Source organism: Carassius carassius, chromosome 1, assembly GCF_963082965.1.
Source record: "Carassius carassius chromosome 1, fCarCar2.1, whole genome shotgun sequence".
In the NCBI taxonomy this organism is placed as follows: Eukaryota; Metazoa; Chordata; class Actinopteri; order Cypriniformes; family Cyprinidae; genus Carassius; species Carassius carassius.
The window spans coordinates 13,040,760-13,060,454 of NC_081755.1; the positions used below are offsets into that span (position 1 = coordinate 13,040,760).

Below are 19,695 nucleotides of genomic sequence, written 5' to 3' on the forward strand. Positions count from 1 at the left end.
AGGAAGATTAGACCCTTAGTGTCAGAGCAAGCCACCCAATTTCTTGTCCAAGCTCTTTTTCTTTCCTCTCTTCTCTCTTGACTGGACTATTGTAATGCTCTCCTGGCGGGCCTTCATTGTGCTATCAAGCATGCGCTATCAAGCCTCTGCAACTATTCCAGAATGCAGCAGCGAAGTTTGTCTTCAATGAGCCAAAAAAAGCTCACGTTACTCCTCTCCTAATCAGGTTACACTGGCTACCAGTAGCCGTTCGCATCAAATTCAAGGTACTGATGCTTGCCTACAAGACAACCACTAGCACGGCACCAACATACCTAAACCCACTAGTTCAATCTTATGTGCCTTCCAGAAGTTTGTGCTTGTGAATGACGCCTTGTGGTTTCATCCCAAAGAAGTTCAAAATCACTCTCACGGACCTTTTTCTGGACTTTGCCCAGCTGGTGGAATGACCTCCCGATCTCAATTCATGCAGCTGAGTCTTTACTCATTTTCAAGAAACATCTAAAGACTCATCTTTTTCGCCAGCACTTAACCAAATAAGACTAGCACTTTTCTTTATTTTCTTGTCTTTCATTAAAAAAAAAAACCCTGGCTATGCGTTCTGTACTTGAGATTTGTCATGGCACTTGTATACTGTTGTTGTTGTTTTCTTTTTGATCTGATTGCTTCTATTGTTCTCATTTGTAAATCGCTTTGGATAAAAAGTGTCTGCTAAATCATTAAATGTAAATTTAAATGTAAATGTGAAGATATTTGTTAAACCAAGAATGAACCGAAATGAAAACATGTAGCTTTTTATCTGTGTGTGTGTGTAGATTTTTGAGAGTAATATAAGTGAAGTAAATGTAGGCGTTCCGTATACGGGACGGGGTGACAGTTAAAGGGTTAAACTACACTACAGGGCAACATGGATTGCATGTATAATGCGTAGATTCCTGTTGAATCCTGTTAGGAGTGAAACCGTCATTATTTTCAAAGTCCTGAGTGGAGTTTCCCCCATAATGGAGTTTATGGTCACTCCAGCTGATTATCGTGACGAGATATATATATTAGTGCTGTTCCCGGCTAAGGATTTTCGTAGTTGAATCGGAATTTTCGAATCTTGCTGATATTCGACTGATAGTCGAATCATATGTTTGGGGGTGGGGCAAAATACATTGACTCAAGTCAGACATTCTACAGCCATAATTACTGATATTAACACACAGGGAAAATGTGTAACAAATGCCTCACAGATACAAATGGGGTAAATAATGTTTTTATGTTTTGATTGAAAAATAGTTAAAATTAAATGTCAGTGAAACCCTAACAATACACAATTTTTACAATAGTGCTCTCGTTACAAAGTTAGCCTATATGACAGTAGTTATTAATGTTCAATATTTCTGTTTTGAGCTGCGCGCACTGAAGATGACCAGTAGAGTGAGCATTTGATAGCAGGTTTTTGATCAATGGGATTAAACTCATAATTGAATGTAGAATACGCTTTATTTATACTACATAACGTTAATATTAGGACTAATATGCTTGCTATCTGCAAAAAGAGCCCGAATGCAAATGAACGTGTCTGTGCGGCTCTGAATGCGAACTCCTTTTGTGGATGCGTTCTTCACAAAACAATATGCAGAAACACGGCAGCTAAACTCTAAAAATACACAGCGTTTTACTATAATGGTGTTTCCATTATAATGGTATGGGTGTGACAGTCCAGTCATAGTTATTAATAATCTGCTTTTTTGTTTGACCTGCTCGTGAAATGATGTGAAATCAGACATTTGAGCGCTCATGTATAAACATAATGGCATAATCAATAACACCCTGCAAATTATTGTCAATTAATATACAATTATTTTATAATAAACTTAAAAAAATAAAATATTATTATTATAAAAATTTTTATTATTATTTTAATCTGAGCTTTCAGAATTTACAAACTGAAAATCGGCCAGCTTTTATTTTGGCGGGTTTCCAGCAAGTAAGTACATGGATTTCCTGGTTTAGCGCTGCCGTCTGTAGAGCGTCAGTGAATGAAGTGTCACAGTTTTGAATTGTGCTTTGAAAACGGCAGCGGATAGCCTAGATTTATGTTTTCAGTTTGAAAAAAAATCTTGTACAGTAAAGATTGTAGATATAAAATGCTAATTGCGCATTAACAGCAGTATGCAAACGCACCTTTTGAACTTATTTACACAGCGCATTTCTTATTTTGGTCATGCTGCGGTGGTATTACCCATTCTGGTTGTCTACCTACTGTATATAAATGTATAAATGTGGATAAATGTATATAAAATATATACATTTTACTAGGGCTGTGACGGTGATAAAGTGATGCTTAAAAATGTTTACCCAGTTTCCCTATTAAATTAGTAAAAGTCATTAAATCTGAAGCAAAAAAAAGTAAATTGTGTATTTACAGACGTTCTCAGCTTTTAACAATATACCAAAAATAAATAATTTTACTTTTATTTCAGAGTACAATGAAGAAAAAGAGGAAAATGAAGAATCAAATCATCAAGAGAAGCAGCATGCATGTGATCAATGCGGTAAAATGTTTTTATGGGCTTCACTTCTGAAGAAACACTTGAAAGTTCATGTAAAGAATAAGCCACATTCATGTCATTTGTGTGGTAAGAGTTTTTTGCATCTACAAAGTTTGAAAGAACATCAGAAAATACATACTGGTGTGCGAGAGTACATGTGCTTTGAGTGTGAAAAGACTTTTAGTTCAGTGAGCAGTTTAAAACTACATGAGAAGATCCACACTGGAGAGAAACCTTACAAGTGTTCACACTGTGACAAGAGATTAAGTCGGTTAACACATCTGAAAACACATGAGAGGATCCACACTGGAGAGAAACCTTACAAGTGTTCACACTGTGACAAGAGATTCAGTGATTCGGCACATCTGAAAACACATGAGAGGATCCACACTGGAGAGAAACCTTACAAGTGTTCACACTGTGACAAGAGATTCAGTGATTCGACACATCTGAAAACACATGAGAGGATCCACACTGGAGAGAAACCTTACAAGTGTTCACACTGTGACAAGAGATTCAGTGTGTCATCAAGTCTGAAAACACATGAGAGGATTCACACTGGTGAGAAACCTTATAAGTGTTCACACTGTGACTGGAGATGCAGTCATTCATCAAGTCTGAAAACACATGAGAGGATCCACACTGGAGAGAAACCTTACAAGTGTTCACACTGTGACAAGAGATTCAGTGTGTCATCAAGTCTGAAAACACATAAGAAAATTCACACTGGAGAGAAACCTTACAAGTGTTCACACTGTGACAAGCGATTCATTCAGTCAACAGAGCTGAAAACACATGAGAGGACCCACACTGGAGAGAAACCTTACAAGTGTTCACACTGTGACTGGAGATTCATTCGTAGAGGAAATCTGAAAAGACATGAGAGGATTCACACTGGAGAGAAACCTTACAAGTGTTCACACTGTGACAAGAGATTCAGTGGTGCATCGAGTCTGAAAAGACATGAGAGGATTCACTCTGGAAAGAAAGCACATCAACGCAATGTACGAGGGAAGTGTTCCATTGAGTCATCTGTTATACACAGTCATACAAAAAACAATCACAATAAGGCCCCGTACACGCGGAGACGCATTTAGCTGTATATGTAAATATTTTGTATGGTATACGTGTTTCTTCCAGACGGATCCAGCGTTTTGGGGGAGTGAATTCATTTTTTTTTAAAACAGGTCCCAGAGTGGATAAATCTGAAAATGACACCTTTTTTGTTTTTGTGTACTGCCAATCCATATATTTAGTTAAACAATGATGTCATCACCCCACTTCTCTACTATAGTCAGACACCTCTACATCATTTAACACCAACAACAATGGAGGACTAGATGTTTGTGTTCATGCTGCAGAAGCTACTGAGTCTGTAAGCTTGACTAAACTTACTAGTAGAGCTGCACGATATTGGAAAAAACAACACACACTGTGATAAGTTTTCTCTGCAATGTATATTGCGATATGGAAGAAAATCACCAGATGACTTGAACAGCTCTATTTGGGGAAATAAAATTAATGATTGGGGTGATTTTGTAGGTGAATAAATCATCTAAGAAAATAAGTAAATTACAAACAGAGATAAATATGATAGAAAAATGGTACAAATGAAATAAAAAAGTGCTTTATATTCTTCAGTCCAACTGTTAAGATATCTGACTATGATATCCAACTGTTATATTTTAAGATATCTAACTGTCTGTTACAGTTAAGTCTAATACATTACTGCTGCGTTACATTGCTGACAGAATGCAGTGTTTATAATCTAGAGATTGTAAAGAGGATGTAGCACATGCACTGTCAAGTCAAGTGCCAAGCGGATTACAGACTTGCTCCCGCGAGACCCGATGCAACAGAGAGCGGCGCGGGACAAGACTCGTGTGTGTTTGTGTGCAGGATGCAGAAAAATAAAAAAAGAAGTATCTAAACATAAAAAATCTAAAACAAATAAATGATTTATCTATTGCATAAAAGCAAAATGAACTCATATAAAATACAAACAATTAACAGGTGCAAGCGTATGCAGAGCTTCTATTTAGACTATAACAGGGATTGGTTTGTCGCACGATGAGATTGATGCAAGATACTGATCCAAAAGCACACGTTTTGTGAATAAAAGTTTAATTTTGGCTAAGCGAGTTTGTCGCTGTTGCTGTTTTCATTTAAAATAAAACATTGAACCACAAACTGTCAAAGGAGGAGGCAGACGATGACTCTTTCTCTTATTTAATAAGAAAAGGTATAACGAACAGAGGTTTAAGTACACAAGTGCTGCTTCTCAGCGAGCTCACGTTATATCCAGCTTTTACCTTAAAAGGGCTTCCTTTAAAGTCACATACACAGTACTCTGACATCTCCCCCTTTTAAGAGCTTTCTTTTAACAGAAGAACTGGTATCCCAAATTACAATGAACATAGTATATTATCTCTACATTAATTAGCACAAGGCTGTGTTTTAAAGATTCAACTTATGTTCTCCTAAACCACCAACTATTCCCTAAATTAAAGAATTTAACTTTATACATGATTTACATAACACAGTAGATTAATGCTTCTCACATTTTACAGAACATTTTTCAGAACATTTTACTTCTCTTCACTTTTCCTATTCTTTACTATAACCACTAACATTGACATTAGAACAGTTTTTAGCCTCTATTCTTACACTACTTGTACAGAAATCTTTTACATACAGTATTACAAATTCAGCTTCTGAACTGGTTTACTCACTCTACCATACCTTGTTACTCTACATCCTTCTCTAGTCTGTGTGAGCAATGAGTCATTTGTTCGAACTGTGTCATCATCACACTTTGTTTCTGAGTGCCCTGTTGTTTCAGCATCATCACTGCTCTCTGAGGGACGTGAAGCTGTAAGTGGCACCGATTACGCCTTTTTATTCCCCCTTCTGGTCTACTGATCATGTAAGAGCACTCCGTTGAACTCCACTGTTTTTCCCCATCCAGCTTGACAAGGACTGGATCTCCTGGCTTTAACGGAGTCAAGTTTCTCACTCCATGCCGTCTATTAAATAGAATGCATGTTGTTGCTTAGCAGCATCATCTTGTCTCCGTATCAGTCTCTGATCCGGCCACTTCGGAATGAGGTTGCGGTCCAGTGTTGGTAATGTGTTCCTGAGTCTCCGTCCCATCAAAAGTTCTGCCGGGCTTACTCCCGTTGATGCATTTGGGGTTGTTCGGTAGCTCAGCAACGCTAGTACCGGGTCCTTTTGCCGTAGGATGGCTTTTGCTGACTGGACTGCACGTTCTGCATGACCATTACTCGAGGGATGATGTGGACTTGAAGTCACATGCTAAAAATCATACTCACAGCTAAATGACTGGAATGTTTCACTCGCAAACTGTGGCCCGTTGTCTGACACGACAACTTCTGGGATCCCAAATCGTGCAAATGTAGCTTTGAGCTTGGTGACTACTTGTTCAGCTGTGGTGCTTGATAAGTGTAGGATTTCTAAGAATCTGGAGTAATAGTCTGAGAGTACGATGTAGTTTTTTCCTTTGTACTCACATAAGTCTACCCCCAAGCGCTGCCATGGTCTTTCTGGTAATGGAGTTGGATTCAGAGGTTCTTTTCTCTGTGTTCTTTTGTGTTCGCAGCAGAATGTGCACTTTTCAATTTTCTGTTTTAAATCAGAGGACAGTCCTGGCCACCATACGGATGTCTGTGCTCTTTCCCTACATTTGGTCAAGCCCATGTGTCCTTCATGTATTCGTTCGATAATTTCTCCTCGAAGAGACTCTGGTATGACGATACGGTTTCCTCTAGTAAGCAAGCCGTCAGTCTCAGACAATTCACTTTTGAATGCGTGAAAGTCTCTCACCGAGGGATGTACATCGCGAGCATGTTCAGGCCATCCAATTCCAATTAAGTGCTTCACTCTCTGCAATTTTCCAATTTGCACTTATTTTGCCTTTTGAAGCAGGAAGGCTTTCAACGATCGCATTAACATAGCAGCTGACGTCCACTTCTGTGGTGCTGTCCATGGTGCTGCTTTGTGGGCTTCGTGATAAAGTGTCTGCTACAACAAGTGTTTTACCTGGGGCATACTCTGCTGTCACATTGAATCTCATCAGTCTCAGTAAAAGTCTCTGGCATCTGATTGGTACATTGTCCAAATCTTTGCTATTTATCAAAGGAACCAGCGGCTTGTGGTCTGTAATGAGTTTGAAATGTTCCATTCCACTCAGATATTTGCTGAAATGTTCGCATACCCAGACTCCAGCGAGACACTCTTTCTCTATCTGCGCATAATGACGTTCCGCACTAGTAAGGGTTCGCAAGCAGTATGCGACAGGCTTCCAGCAGTCTCCGTGTTGTTGGAGTAGCACTCCTCCCAAGCCGTAACTGCTTGCATCGGCAGATACAGTTGTTGCCCTTTCTGCATCATAAAATGACAATACTGGCGATGTCATTAGCGCTTCCTTTAGTTGTCGGAAAGCTTGGTCCTGTGCCGCATCCCAAGTCCATGCAGTTTCTGTTCGTAGGAGTTCGTACAGTGGACCTCCCAGTGTTGCCAGATGGGATATATATTTTCCCCTATAGTTAATCATCCCCAGCACACTCTTTAGTTCATGTACATTATTTGGGACTTTGAGTTCAGCAATAGCTCTGACTTTCTCGGGGTCTGCTCGGACTCCTTTCTCGTCGACTACCTGACACAGGAAATGCAGCTCCCTTTGTCGGATCTTACATTTGTCGGGCACCATAGGTGCGCACCAGTCTGTTGGTTGAGTGACTCTCTCAATCACACCACTAGCTTCCATCCTTCCTAATTCTTCTTTCACTTTCTGAAGCAGTGGCAATGGGACTCTACGGGCAGTGTTAACAGCATACGGCTCTGCTCCTTCTCTGAGTATAATTTTAACTGGTTTAGTGTTTAGCTTTCCGTGGTCCCCGTTGTTAGTATTTACCTATTCTATTTATTTAACCAAGCCCATTTCTTTAGCTGCCCTTCCACTGAGAAGATTATTCACTGTTGGGCCCTTTACAACATATATGGTCAGTTCGTACTGTTTCGCTTTATGCTTTATGTGACTTCTGAATTGACCCACACATTTTAGCTGGCCTCCTGGACTGTTGAGTATGGCATTTGCTTTGCACAGTTCATGTTTCTTTTGTAGGTTCTGGAATGTATGTTCGTTTATTATTGACACATCCGCCCCTGTATCAATTTTAAATACTACTGGTGTATTTCCTATTGTCACATTGACAGTCCATGTTTCTGTGCTGTCTTTTCCAGGCTGCTGTACTGATCCAAGGTAAAATGAGTCAGAATCTCTATCTTCCCTCATGACTTCATGGACTAATTTAGTTTTGCACATGCGTTCCCAGTGGCCTTTCTTGTGACATCTCCTGCATTCTGCTCCAAAAGCAGGACATTTCTCTCTGTCTTTATGTTTTGTTTTGCCACATCGGCTGCATTTGTCCTCGCCATTCCGTATTTTACCAGGTTGGCTTTCTCTGCTGTGCTCAGACCTGTAGCCAGTACGCTGTTTGGGTCGTCTGATCTCTTGAACGCTGCACGTTGGATCCCCCTGCTGGCTGACCTGGTGAGTAACTTCCTCTGCTTGTCTTACCATTTGTACTGCAACATCCAGTGTGAGGTCTTTAATTAGTTGTAATCTTTTTGACAAATCCTTGTCTCTAATTCCTACAACTAATCTATCTCTGATGTTCTCATTTCTGTTAGCACCAAAGTCACAGTTTTCTGACAATTCGTACAGTGCACGAATAAATGTCTCAGCTTTTTCCCCTGATCTCTGAGATCGCTGGTGAAACTGCGCCCTCTCGTGAATTATGTTGGTCTGTGGTACAAAGTAGTCATCGTATTTCTTCAGAACTGTCTCGAAATCGTCTTCTTTTTCTCTTTCATTGAAAACGAAGGATTTGTAAATATTTTCCGCCTCATTTCCCATCGCGTAAATTAATGTACTCACTTGGACGGTCCCGTCCTCTTCTGTGAGCTTGGCAGCCGTTCTGTATCTCACAAAACGCTGTCGCCATGACGGCCATTCTCCCGGCTTGTCGAATGTAAAGTTGTCTGGCGGCTTGAACAGTGGCATTTTCGGGCATGTAGTTCACTCTTTACCTCGCCACTTCTGACACCATGTCAAGGAAGGAGGCAGACGATGACTCTTTCTCTTATTTAATAAGAAAAGGTATAACGAACAGAGGTTCAAGTACACAAGTGCTGCTTCCCAGCGAGCTCACGTTATATCCGGCTTTTACCTTAAAAGGGCTTCCTTTAAAGTCACATACACAGTACTCTTAAAGTCGCTTACACAATACTCTGACACAAACTAAGCATTTGTTTTAAAAGGGGGAAAATACCTTATTTATTTTGGTTACAATATCCATCTTACTCGTTTTTGTTAATAAAATTTAGATCTTTAAATGCCAATGGGAATTTGTACCATTGTACTATTTTATGGCTTATGTGTTTTAATTAATGGGCTAACAATGAACCACAAACTACTATAGTTTTAAAGAAAAAGGAAATCCAAAGACCTTTTAATTTTTTTTGTGTAACAATGCAGATAAAACATTTTCCTTATATTAATAAAAGCTCAAAGTTTATATGAGAGAATTTGTCATCGTACTGTTTTAGCATGTTTTGTTATTAAAAAAAATAGGCTAATGACGAGCCACAAATTAAGTATTCGTTTGAAGTAAGGAAAATTTAGATTCATTATGCATATTTTTATTGTGTGTTAACAGATTTGTGAGATATCGGAACTGAGATGTATTTTATAGATTATAAATGCAGTGCTCTTTGCTGGCATTCCACCAAACCATATAAACCATGCACACAGCAGCCGCTTGCTTTAGTAAAGAATAACTGTTCTGTGAATGTTGATGCTGTAATAACAAATATTTATTAGGAGTGTGTATGCTGGGATTTCATACATTTCATGGAGAAAAAAGTAATGTAAATAATAATTAATTTTGAAATAATCAATCGGGACAGTAACATGATTACTTTTAAAAGAAGTAATCAGTAATCAGATTACATTTTCAGAGTAACTTGCCCAACACTGGAACCAATATACTATCCATTTACTTTCCCAGCTGTTTGGTTTGGTGGGCTAGAACATAGTAAAAAGGAGAATTTAAGAAATTTTGTGTAGAAAGATTGTCTGCGTTTGGAATGGAATGTCCGCCCACTGCATGCAACAAGACGCTGAGATGGATAATGCATTGCTCTTGTGAAGCAGATGCATGCAATTGACGAGGACTACAAACTGTCTACTACAAACTCATCGGACATACATTTTGTTTAAAAAAAAAAAGTGTCCCTTATTATTTGCTTCTCCATCTATATCATTCAACCGCTGTAATTAATTAGGGCAAAGAAATAAACATTTGACTTCTATTCAGCTAACAGCAAGAATGCAGAGACTCGTAAAAGGGGGGCAGAACCTGCACCAGCACCACTGACAGATGAAGAGGAGATGGTCCCAATATTAAAATCTACCAGGATTTGATATATATTCACATTGAGCAATCTGAGTAAAGTGACCATTTATAGTATTGCATGTTGGCCATCACATTGATATGCACAGTATGTTTTTACAAAAGTACAATTTAAATGGAGTGAGTACTGTAGAGATTTAGTGACTAGATACAGTATTGCACAGTTGACATATGTATATTATTGCACATGTATTACTGCACCATTTCACCATTTCAACTGACATTATTTAGTGCATTTGTTTAAAGTGCTGATAAATAAAGTGTACAGACAGTGGTATTGCAGATTGTACAATGTTGTATAATGCATGTTGTATAGCAACAGTATAGACAGAAGAGATTTAAATGAAATAAGTGACTGTAGTTAAAAGAATAACGTGGTTGGAATAGTATTTGGCGTTAGTGCATTTATGATTTTAAAGTACTGATAGCAACTGGAAAGAAACTGTTCTGTAAGTGAGTTGATTTTGCTCTTAAGGATCTTTCCCACCTGCCTGAGGGCAGAATATTAAACGGGTGGTGTCCTGGGTGGGATGTGTCCTTGATGATGTTTTTGACTCTTGAGAGATAATGGAGGTGAGCAATGCTTTCTACTCCTTTTATCATTCATATGAATGAATGATGCATTTATATAGCGCTTTATTGTATATTGGTGTACACCCAAAGCACTTTCCAATCATGTAGGGCAGGGGTAACCAACCCTGCTCCTGGCGACCGACTGTCCTGCAAAGTTCAGCTCCAACCCTAATCAAACACACCTGAAGCAACTAATTAAGGTCTTCAGGCTCACTTAAAAATTAAAGGCAGGCGTGTTTGATTAGGGTTGGAGTTAAACTTTGCAGGACAGTCGATCGCCAGGAGCAGGGTTGGTTACCCCTGATGTAGGGGGTCTCTCCTGAAACACCACCAGTGTGCAGCATCCACTTGGTTGATGCGAAAGCAGCCACAGGACAACGGCGCCAGGTGGAGAGGAGAGCGAGACAGAGCCAATTAAGTGGTTCCAGGGAGGGTAGTGAGCAGCCTGTGATTCTTTGGGCTGTGTTGATTAATCTTTGGAGGGCTTTCTTGTCTGCTGCAGTGCAGCTGGAATACAACATTAAATGCAGTACAATAACACACTCTCTAAGGTGGAGCGGTAAAAGGACACCAGCAGCTTCCACTCTATAGGTTGTTCTTCCTGAGCACTCTGAGGAAGTAAAGTCATTGTTGTGCCTTTTTGATGGTTGCTAAGGTGTTAGCAGACCAAGACATGTCGCTGGATATGTGTACTCCCAAGAATTTGAAGGTGAGGACCCTTTCGACACATTTTTCCATTGATGTAGAGTGGGGCTGGTTCAGTATGACTTCTCCTGAATTCCAGAATGAGCTCTTTTGTCTTAATAATGTTCAGGGACAGAGTTATTTACAGAGCACCACTCTGGACTTCTTCTCTGTAGGTTGATTCATCATCTCATGAGATGAGTCCAATCACTGTGGTATCATCTGTAAATTTGATGATGGTGTTGGTGGGGTGAGTGGGAGTACTGTCAGATGTGTCCAAGGAGTAGAGTAGAGGGCTCAATACACAGCCTTGTGGAGAGGCGATGCTGAGCGTGATGGTGGAGGAGAGGTGGGAGCCAAGCTTAACAGTTTTTGAGGAAGTCCTTGTGTCCAAAAATGAAGTGTGTGGACTCCCAAGTGCGATTGCGTCACAGTGTCACGATGTAAGCTGTCCCAAAGTCCGAATGCGTCACCGCGGCGCGATGAAGGCTGACGAATTTCGAAAGCAACTTCAAATGCGCCCTTCATTTCCCATGAAAATGAAGTGTACATCTTATGGACCCTTCTCACCCTACCATATACTAGAATCACTTGCACGCAGATGACGACGGTGCTATATTCAAAGAACAAGGCAAGTGAGAGTTCTGTGGGGGACTTCACATTGAAATGTAAGTATTGTGTTTTCATTTACCAAAATATCTAGCGAAACTGTTAAAAGCCAGGGTTTTTTTTTACATAAAGCCCACAAACAATAAGACAGTCTATATAAGGCAATGCAAGTCATGCTGTCATGCAAGATATGTCTACAAATGTTTTAACCAAATTTAAGTTAAAGATTAATATTGCTTTGTATTTTTCATAAGTGTTTCCATTTTCTCGTTTTAGTACTATTCTTGAGAAAGTGAGCCTGCTGTTGAAAGACTTAATACAAAGTCAATAGACAATTTTTAACTAAAATTCATTGTACTGTTGCTGTTAGCAGGCATGGTTTATTTGCTAAGTGTCCTGGGACAGGTGAGAGGATGAGTGGAAATGCTCAGGGAGGACATCAAACTCCAGAGAGAGAGAGAGAGAGAGAGAAAGAGAGAGGAGCACAAGGTTTCTCTTCTTGAGAGAATGCTTAACAAATATTCTTCATTAGCCAAGAGAAAACTGGTAAAAAATATTTTTTAAATATCATATTGCCAATGAACAACCTAATTTCTGTAGTTTATTTTTGTGGTGCAAGTTGTATACATTATTCATTTTTTGCATGTGTAATTTTTTCGGAAATATGTACTTTTCTGTACATTTTGTATTTTTGTTTTGCATATTCACATGTAAATAAAAGAAGTACTTATGTACGTTGTTTTGTTTAATGCAGCTTATAAAATTTTTCACAAAACTTTCTTTTCTCATCCTATAAATATTTTTTACACATTCAAACAAATTGCAATATAATTGAAAGTACTTTTTACAACCATTTACAGCATAGTTTAGGATTAACATCAGGAAAACATCAGTTTGAGCCCAGCGCTGCCTCCATGTGTTCTGGGGTCTTCAGAAGGTCAATCTCTTGGTTAATGGCCAGCAGCTCCTCAGCGACTCAGAGGACAATACAGTGACAGTGGAACGAGGCACATATCAAACACTCTGGAGACCATCTGTATGAGATACTTAAGTAAACTACTTTTAGTAACTACAAATACCATATTGGTGAAAATCTACTAGTCCTGTTAAAAACCCCAAAAATGAAAATAACAAACCTGGAACAACTTAAGGGTGAGCAAAGGATCACAGAATTTGCATTTTTGGCTGAACTGTCCTTTATGTAAAAGTATTATCTTACATACTCTAATATATTTAAGGTATTGAGAGTAAACAAAAAATAATTTGTCAGGATTGTTTTACATTAATATTACTTCTGCACTACTGTGTATGTTGCAGTTTACATTTAAATATGTTCAATGTTATTACATTTAAAGTTGCCTAGTGAAAATACTGTTGGGTAGTTTAGTAATCTACAAAAATGCATCATGTTGCAAAATACCATATTTCTGTAGTCCTAAGTGTAGGATTATCCTTGAACAGTCCATTTCAGTCAGGGCCGGCTCTAGGTTATTTGGTGCCCAAGGCGAGATAGCCCTCCAACCCCCCCCCCCCCCCCCCCGGGAAAAAGAAACTCCTGTTATTCAATAGTTATTCATTTTTTATTTTAAATGTTCACACAACAACTCTTTAAAGCAACAACCCGAAGGATACAGTAGAAAACAATAGAGAAGCATTAAGATCTCACCTCAAGGAAAAGCAGTTATAGTGTTTTCATTTTATTACGTGTTTTCATTTATACCCCATCATTTAAAGCGCTAAAACCAGCTGTCAGATGTTTTCGCGCCGCTCCCGGTTGCTGAGCAGCTGAGTTTGACAGCTGCCTGTCAGAGTGACTTTTTAGGATTTTAAATCTAGTAAAAGAAATGGACAAATACAAGCAGTCTGTGGACAGTGCACAGTAAAAGTGTACAGCGTGTGTGCAGCTTTCATAATACGATACATACATTTAATTAACTTTTTTTTTTAATTCTGCAATTTTGCGCCCCGTCCAGCAGATGGCGCCCCAGGCGGCCGCCTGTGTCGCCTGTCGGCAAAGCCGGCCCTAATTTCAGTAAAGAAACCAACACTGCATTCCACAATTCAGAACGATTCCCCATCGTACCATTAGTCTGTCATAAAACACATTCATGGTGCCAAGATGGCTAAAGGAGATGTCACCCCCCTTTTCCTTCTCGTGTCTGTCTAATCTCATATCAGCGACGTCAGGACAGCAGGAAAAGATTTCTCTTTGTTCCCCAAACTTAAGACCAAATGAGCAGGAACCCTGTGGTGACCCCAATGCATAAATCTCATACCTTATCAGGAATCAGGAAGGATGCTAAGGAATTCCTTTGGCCCAGGATCATCAAAACCCTTAAACCATAGACTTTGTCTCCCAAAACCAACAGACTGAAATATAACCCACTTGTGGTTTAATACAAACAACGGTCTCAAAATTGCTTCCAATAATCTGAATTGATTACAAGTATTTACCTCACACATTTCTTAAGTATCATGTATGTTTTATATAACCTGTGGAATTATTTCTGTGTGTTTAACTTTCATTACAGCCTATTCTTTGGTGTTTTCTACCTCAGTCATAGGAACTAATCACCAGAAGTTGCTTCATACATGTGTATTCTCTGTATTATGCATGCTTTATATTTCTCAAGTTAATTTTGTGTGTTAAACACTTATCACGGCTAAATCCTTATTTACTTCCACCTCAACTATGGGAAGTATGTAGTTTGGTACTTGATGGGTAAATGATTTCTAGAATTTTGATATAAAGTAGATGTGTGTAGGATGCACTATATTTAAACAATTAAGTTTGCTAATTAAAGCGTTTAATCTAAACTCTCAGAAGTTTGGACACACACAATCACATGGACATTACGTTAATTACATGGAAGAACCAGAGAACGGGGCATAGGCCCCGCCCAAGACAATATCTGATTGGCTGTCACACTAAGAAGGACGGGTCAGATAGACACGCTTCTAATCCAATGACAAAAAAAATCATTGCGAAAGAACCTGACGTGAGATTTAAAATAAATTAAAAGAGGCGTCGAGGCAGTGGAATTTGACTCAATCATTTTTTGTAATCGAGTTACTTGAGGAATCGCTTCAGCCCTAAATTTAAGTAGCTCAAAATGGGCCTCTCACAAAATCAGATAGAGGCCCTACTAGGTTGTTGTTCATCAGACATTTAAAGAAAAGAAAAAAAAACACATTTTTTGTTTACTTGATTAATCGAAGCCTCTCAGTTATCGTTTCTTCAGTCAAAGTAAGGGCCCTCCAGCCATGGTTACAATCTCCTCGCCTATTCAGCATCGGACAGGGCTCTCCCTTCCGGTGCAGCAGGGCAGTGGCTCCCTTCAGTCGCAGTGTGAGCCTTTCGTCTGTCATTGAGTTGCGCTGCGCGCTCAGCGGCGGTTGGGTTTCTCTCTCCCGGTGCAGCAGAGCCACAGGCCCCCTTCGGTCGTTGTGACAGCCCTCCATCCGATGCATCAAATCATGCCTCATATACAGTCGCAACAGGGACTCTCCCTTCCAGTGCAGCAGAGCCGCAGCTCCCTTCGGACGCAGTGAGAGTCCCTCCATCATTCGCTTTTTCTTGCCTACTCGGCATCGGACGGGGCTCTCCCTTCAGCAGGAACATGGACCCCTTTGGTCGCTGTGAGAGCCCTCCATCCGATGCATCAAATCATGCCTCATATCCAGTCACAAGGGGGACTCTCCATTCCGATGTAGCAGAGCCGCAGCTCCCTTCGGATGCAATGAGAGTCCCTTCATCTGTCGCGTCTTCTTGTCTACTCTGCATCGGACGGGGCTCCCCTACCGGTGCAGCAGACCCACAGCTCCCTTCAGTCGCAGGGTGAACCCCCCGTCTGAGTTATGTTGCATGCTCAATGGCAGACAGGGATCTCCCTCCCGGCGGAATAGAGCTGCTGGCTCCCTTCGGTCGCAGCAGGAGCCCTCCATCCGATGCATCAAACTGTGCCTCCAATCTTCTTGCATATTCTGCAGCTGATGGGGCTCTCCCTTCCGATGCAGCAGACCCACTGTTCCCTTCGGTCACAGGGTGAACCCCCACGTCTGAGTTATGTTGCATGCTCAAGGGCGGACAGGGTTCTCCCTCCCGGTGGAATAGAGCCGCTGGCTCCCTTCGGTCGCAGTGAGAGCCCTCCATCAGACGCATCAAACCATGCCTTGCATCGCAAGGGGGACTCACCTTTCCAGTGCAGCAGAGCCGCAGCTCCCTTCAGACACAGCAAGAGTCCCTCCAACAGTTGTATTCCAGTTAGCGTTAATCAGGGCTCTCCCCTCCGGGGCAGCACTCCCGATGCAGAGTTGCGGACCCCCTACGGAGGCTGGGAGAATCCTCCGAGGCGTAAAACCGTGCCTCACATAAACCCACTATGGGGGACTCCCCCTTCCGGTGCAGCAGAGCCGCAGCTCCCTTCGGATGCAGCGGCAGTCCCTCCACCAGTCGCATCTCTTTGTCTTCTCAGCATCGGACTAGGGCTCCTCTTCTGGTGCAGCAGACCCACGGCTCCCTTCGGTCGCAGTGTGAACCCCGCATCTAAATTATGTTGCATGCTCAATGGTGGCTAGGGATATCCCTCCCGATGGGGTACAGCCGCTGGCTCCCTTCGGTTGCATTTGGAGCCCTTCATCCGACACACCAAACCGCGGCTCGAATCTCAATACCTATTAAGCATCTGACGGGGCTCTCCCTTCTGGTGCAACAGACCCACGGCTCCCTTCGGTCGCAGGGTGAACCCACCGTCCGAGTTATGTTGCATACTCGATGGCGGCCAGGGATCTCCCTCCCGAAGGGGCACAGTCGCTGGCTCCCTTCAGTCACAGTCAGAGCCCTCCATCAGATGCACCAAACCGCGCCTCGTACTCAGCCGCAAGAGGGACTCTCTCTTCCAGTGCAGCAGAACCGCTGCTCCCTAAGGAGGCAGCAAGAGTCCCTCATTTTTTGTTATCTGGCATCTTGCTCCTCTCATAAGCGGCACGGAGTGCTCACTGGTAAGATGTTGCGAGCCGCAACTCTCGTTGAACACTGCACGGGCTCTCCCAGTCGCTCTGCATTTTTCTTCTTAACATGCATATTTTGGGGGGCAACTAAATTTAGCTCTCTGGCTGCTGTCCTATGCCTTTAAGCTTCTTTTGGGGAGTTATTTGGGTTCAGGCTATGCTCCGGTTCCCGGACCCCTCCCCCAGGACAGCACGCCAAAATATGCCTATTATTGGCCTTCAGATTAGATGTAAGGGTGAACTCGTGAAATGTGGTTTTATTAACAACGTTCGGGAGGAGCATGATAAGATAATCATTCAATTTGGCACAGGTGCATCTCATTTAGATAATCATCTTTACTAGCACACAAGCGTATATATATATCCAGTCTTCCTACCTCCTGTCCCATTTATCCCAAATTAGGGGTAGGGGCAGTTATTTGGGTTCAGGCTATGCTCCGGGCCTGGACCCCTCCCTCAGGACAGCACTCCAAAATATGCCTACTATTCGCCTTCAGATTAGATGTAAGGGTGAACTCGTGAAGAAGTTACAGAAAGGAGCGCATTCAAAGCCAACAAGGAGCATCCAAACGCAAGTAAACAATATCTCCTAATTCTGGCTGAAACTGGTGCAAATCTTATTAAGAAAACGAACTAAGATTAAAGTGCTAGTAGACTGATTCTATAAGGTTGCAGTCAAGAAATAGTGTCTAACGCTAGACACTTGGGACTCCATTCACCCTCCGTTAATAACATCAGTTTTCTCTGTCACTGTTTGAATGAATGTTTGTGTGTTTTCGTTAGTTTAGTTTGTGTGTATTAGAGTAGTTCAATAAAGCCTTGTTTGATTTTACATACCAGTGTCTTGTGCTGTGTGCTTACAAGTTACTACCTTAAACTGTAGATTCTGTTACCTTGCACATAATCAGTCATCATAATTTCATGATATTATTACTGTAGGCCATGGGATAATATTTTGTCCAGAATTGATAAAATACCCTAACCTCAACTTATCGGTGAATGAATAGTTGATAAAGTGTTAAATATTAATTCTGAATAATTTGCTTACTAATTTGGTCCTTATTCACTGTAATTCTATTCCCCTTTGAGTTATATTGATCTTAAGTAAACTTAACTAATGTACTTCCTTACAGTCCACCTCTGATTAATCAATATTATTATGGATTTTTCAGTTTTATTTTTATGCTCAATAAAAAAAGGTTGCAAACCTTTTAGGATCACCATGGTCAAGACAATAAACCAGTGTTGGGCAGTAGCGTCGCTACAAGCAGCGAAGCTACTAGTTTAACTACATTCCTCAGTAGCGTGGTCGTAGCTTCGCTGCTTTCTGAATCAAATAGCTTTTCTGTAGCGAAGCTCTTTTTTTTATCAAGTAGCGCGGTAGCTTCCACACAAGCTACATTTTCGCAAGCATTTCTGAAGCTCAAACTCAAATTGGGAAATACAACTGCCAAGATCACTGATCCTGGATCAGTAAGTGACGCGACGCCGCCACTTCATCTTGTTCTTGTTTACGGTGGATGGCAACCAACCAGCTTTATGATGCATTACCGCCACCTTCTGCCCCGGACGGTACCACTCCTTGGCCAGTCAGGCAAAAAAATTACTTGATGAAATGATGGCAGTGGGTGAGGTCGGAGAACAGTTGATCCCGAGGAGCGAGTCGACCGTGGCCGTACCTCGACAAGTACATGACACTGATTCCCAAATATACAACCATCGCAATTCAGTCTTCAATCACAAACTAAGCACTTTCTAGCTATCTTTTTTTCTATCTGTTAAAAAAAGCGTTTTCCCTTGTTAAGAAAATCACATTTCAGATATATTGTAAACAAAGGGGAAAATAGCACATGCCCTCGTGCTAAATTAAGAATTTGTGAATTAAAAAAACCCATTAAAGTTTGATTTAAATCACTGATATGATTATATTATTTAATTATAATTTAAATGTAATCAAGATTATATTTTCACATAATGTTCTTTAGGATGATTTAATGTAGAGAACAGTAAATCAGAAAATAAATCAATTTAGCTGGGTTTTCAAAGACATTCACATTGCATTGTGTTCTTCAAAGGCCTATATTAAGCATGCCCATGCAAACAGGTGCGTACACATACTTGTGTGTACATTATTACGTGAATTACATGTATTTTGATTGTTTTTGTTGCCAAATTGATAAGGAACACAATACACAATTGAACTAAACAATTACACCTGCCTATCTGTTTGACTGACAGTTTTGAGCACTGAGATAGCATTGACTTGTAATAAAACGTGTTCAACATAAAAATTTAATTTTAAAAGTAGCTTAGATGTAGCAAGCTACTGTTGATGTAGCTAAGCTTGCTACATTTCCCAGGTGGTAGCTTAGCTCACTACATTTTCCAAGTAGCTTGCCCAACACTGCAATAAACTATATAATATCACACATTTGTAACATATCAGTCAGCATTTTAACTGCTATGTGTATGTGTGCGAGTTTGTGTATTTTGTAGTTTTTCATATGAATCATTACATTATATTCAAGTAAGCTCCAATCCAGTACCTGCATTTAAAGTTGTAATCCGACAAAGGACGCAGCAAACCAGTTTAACTTACCTGGCCTCGGTCTTGGTTAAGCCTGGGGTACATCACCTTCTCCACTTTGACATAAAACATAAAAACAAAAACGAGCAGTTCTGGCTCCACCTGTGCTGACAAGTGATTTAGGAGGTGAAAATACTGTGAAATTACAAATGGCATAGATTTTAGAGCATAACAACTGAAGGTCTATGAAAAATAG

At 40.7% G+C, this 19,695-nt stretch overlaps 1 protein-coding gene across 1 annotated transcript in view; it reads left to right on the forward strand.

The window, feature by feature from the left end:
• The window catches only part of LOC132158245 (zinc finger protein 501-like), a 31,674-nt gene extending 27,488 nt beyond the window's left edge, over window positions 1-4,186 (forward strand). Inside the window, exon 2 of the mRNA XM_059567953.1 lies at window positions 2,417-4,186. Coding sequence (XP_059423936.1) covers window positions 2,417-3,637 — 1,221 coding nt within the window. The 3' untranslated portion in view covers window positions 3,638-4,186. The remainder of the gene's footprint in view (window positions 1-2,416) is intronic.
• The last annotated feature ends 15,509 nt before the right edge of the window (window positions 4,187-19,695 follow it).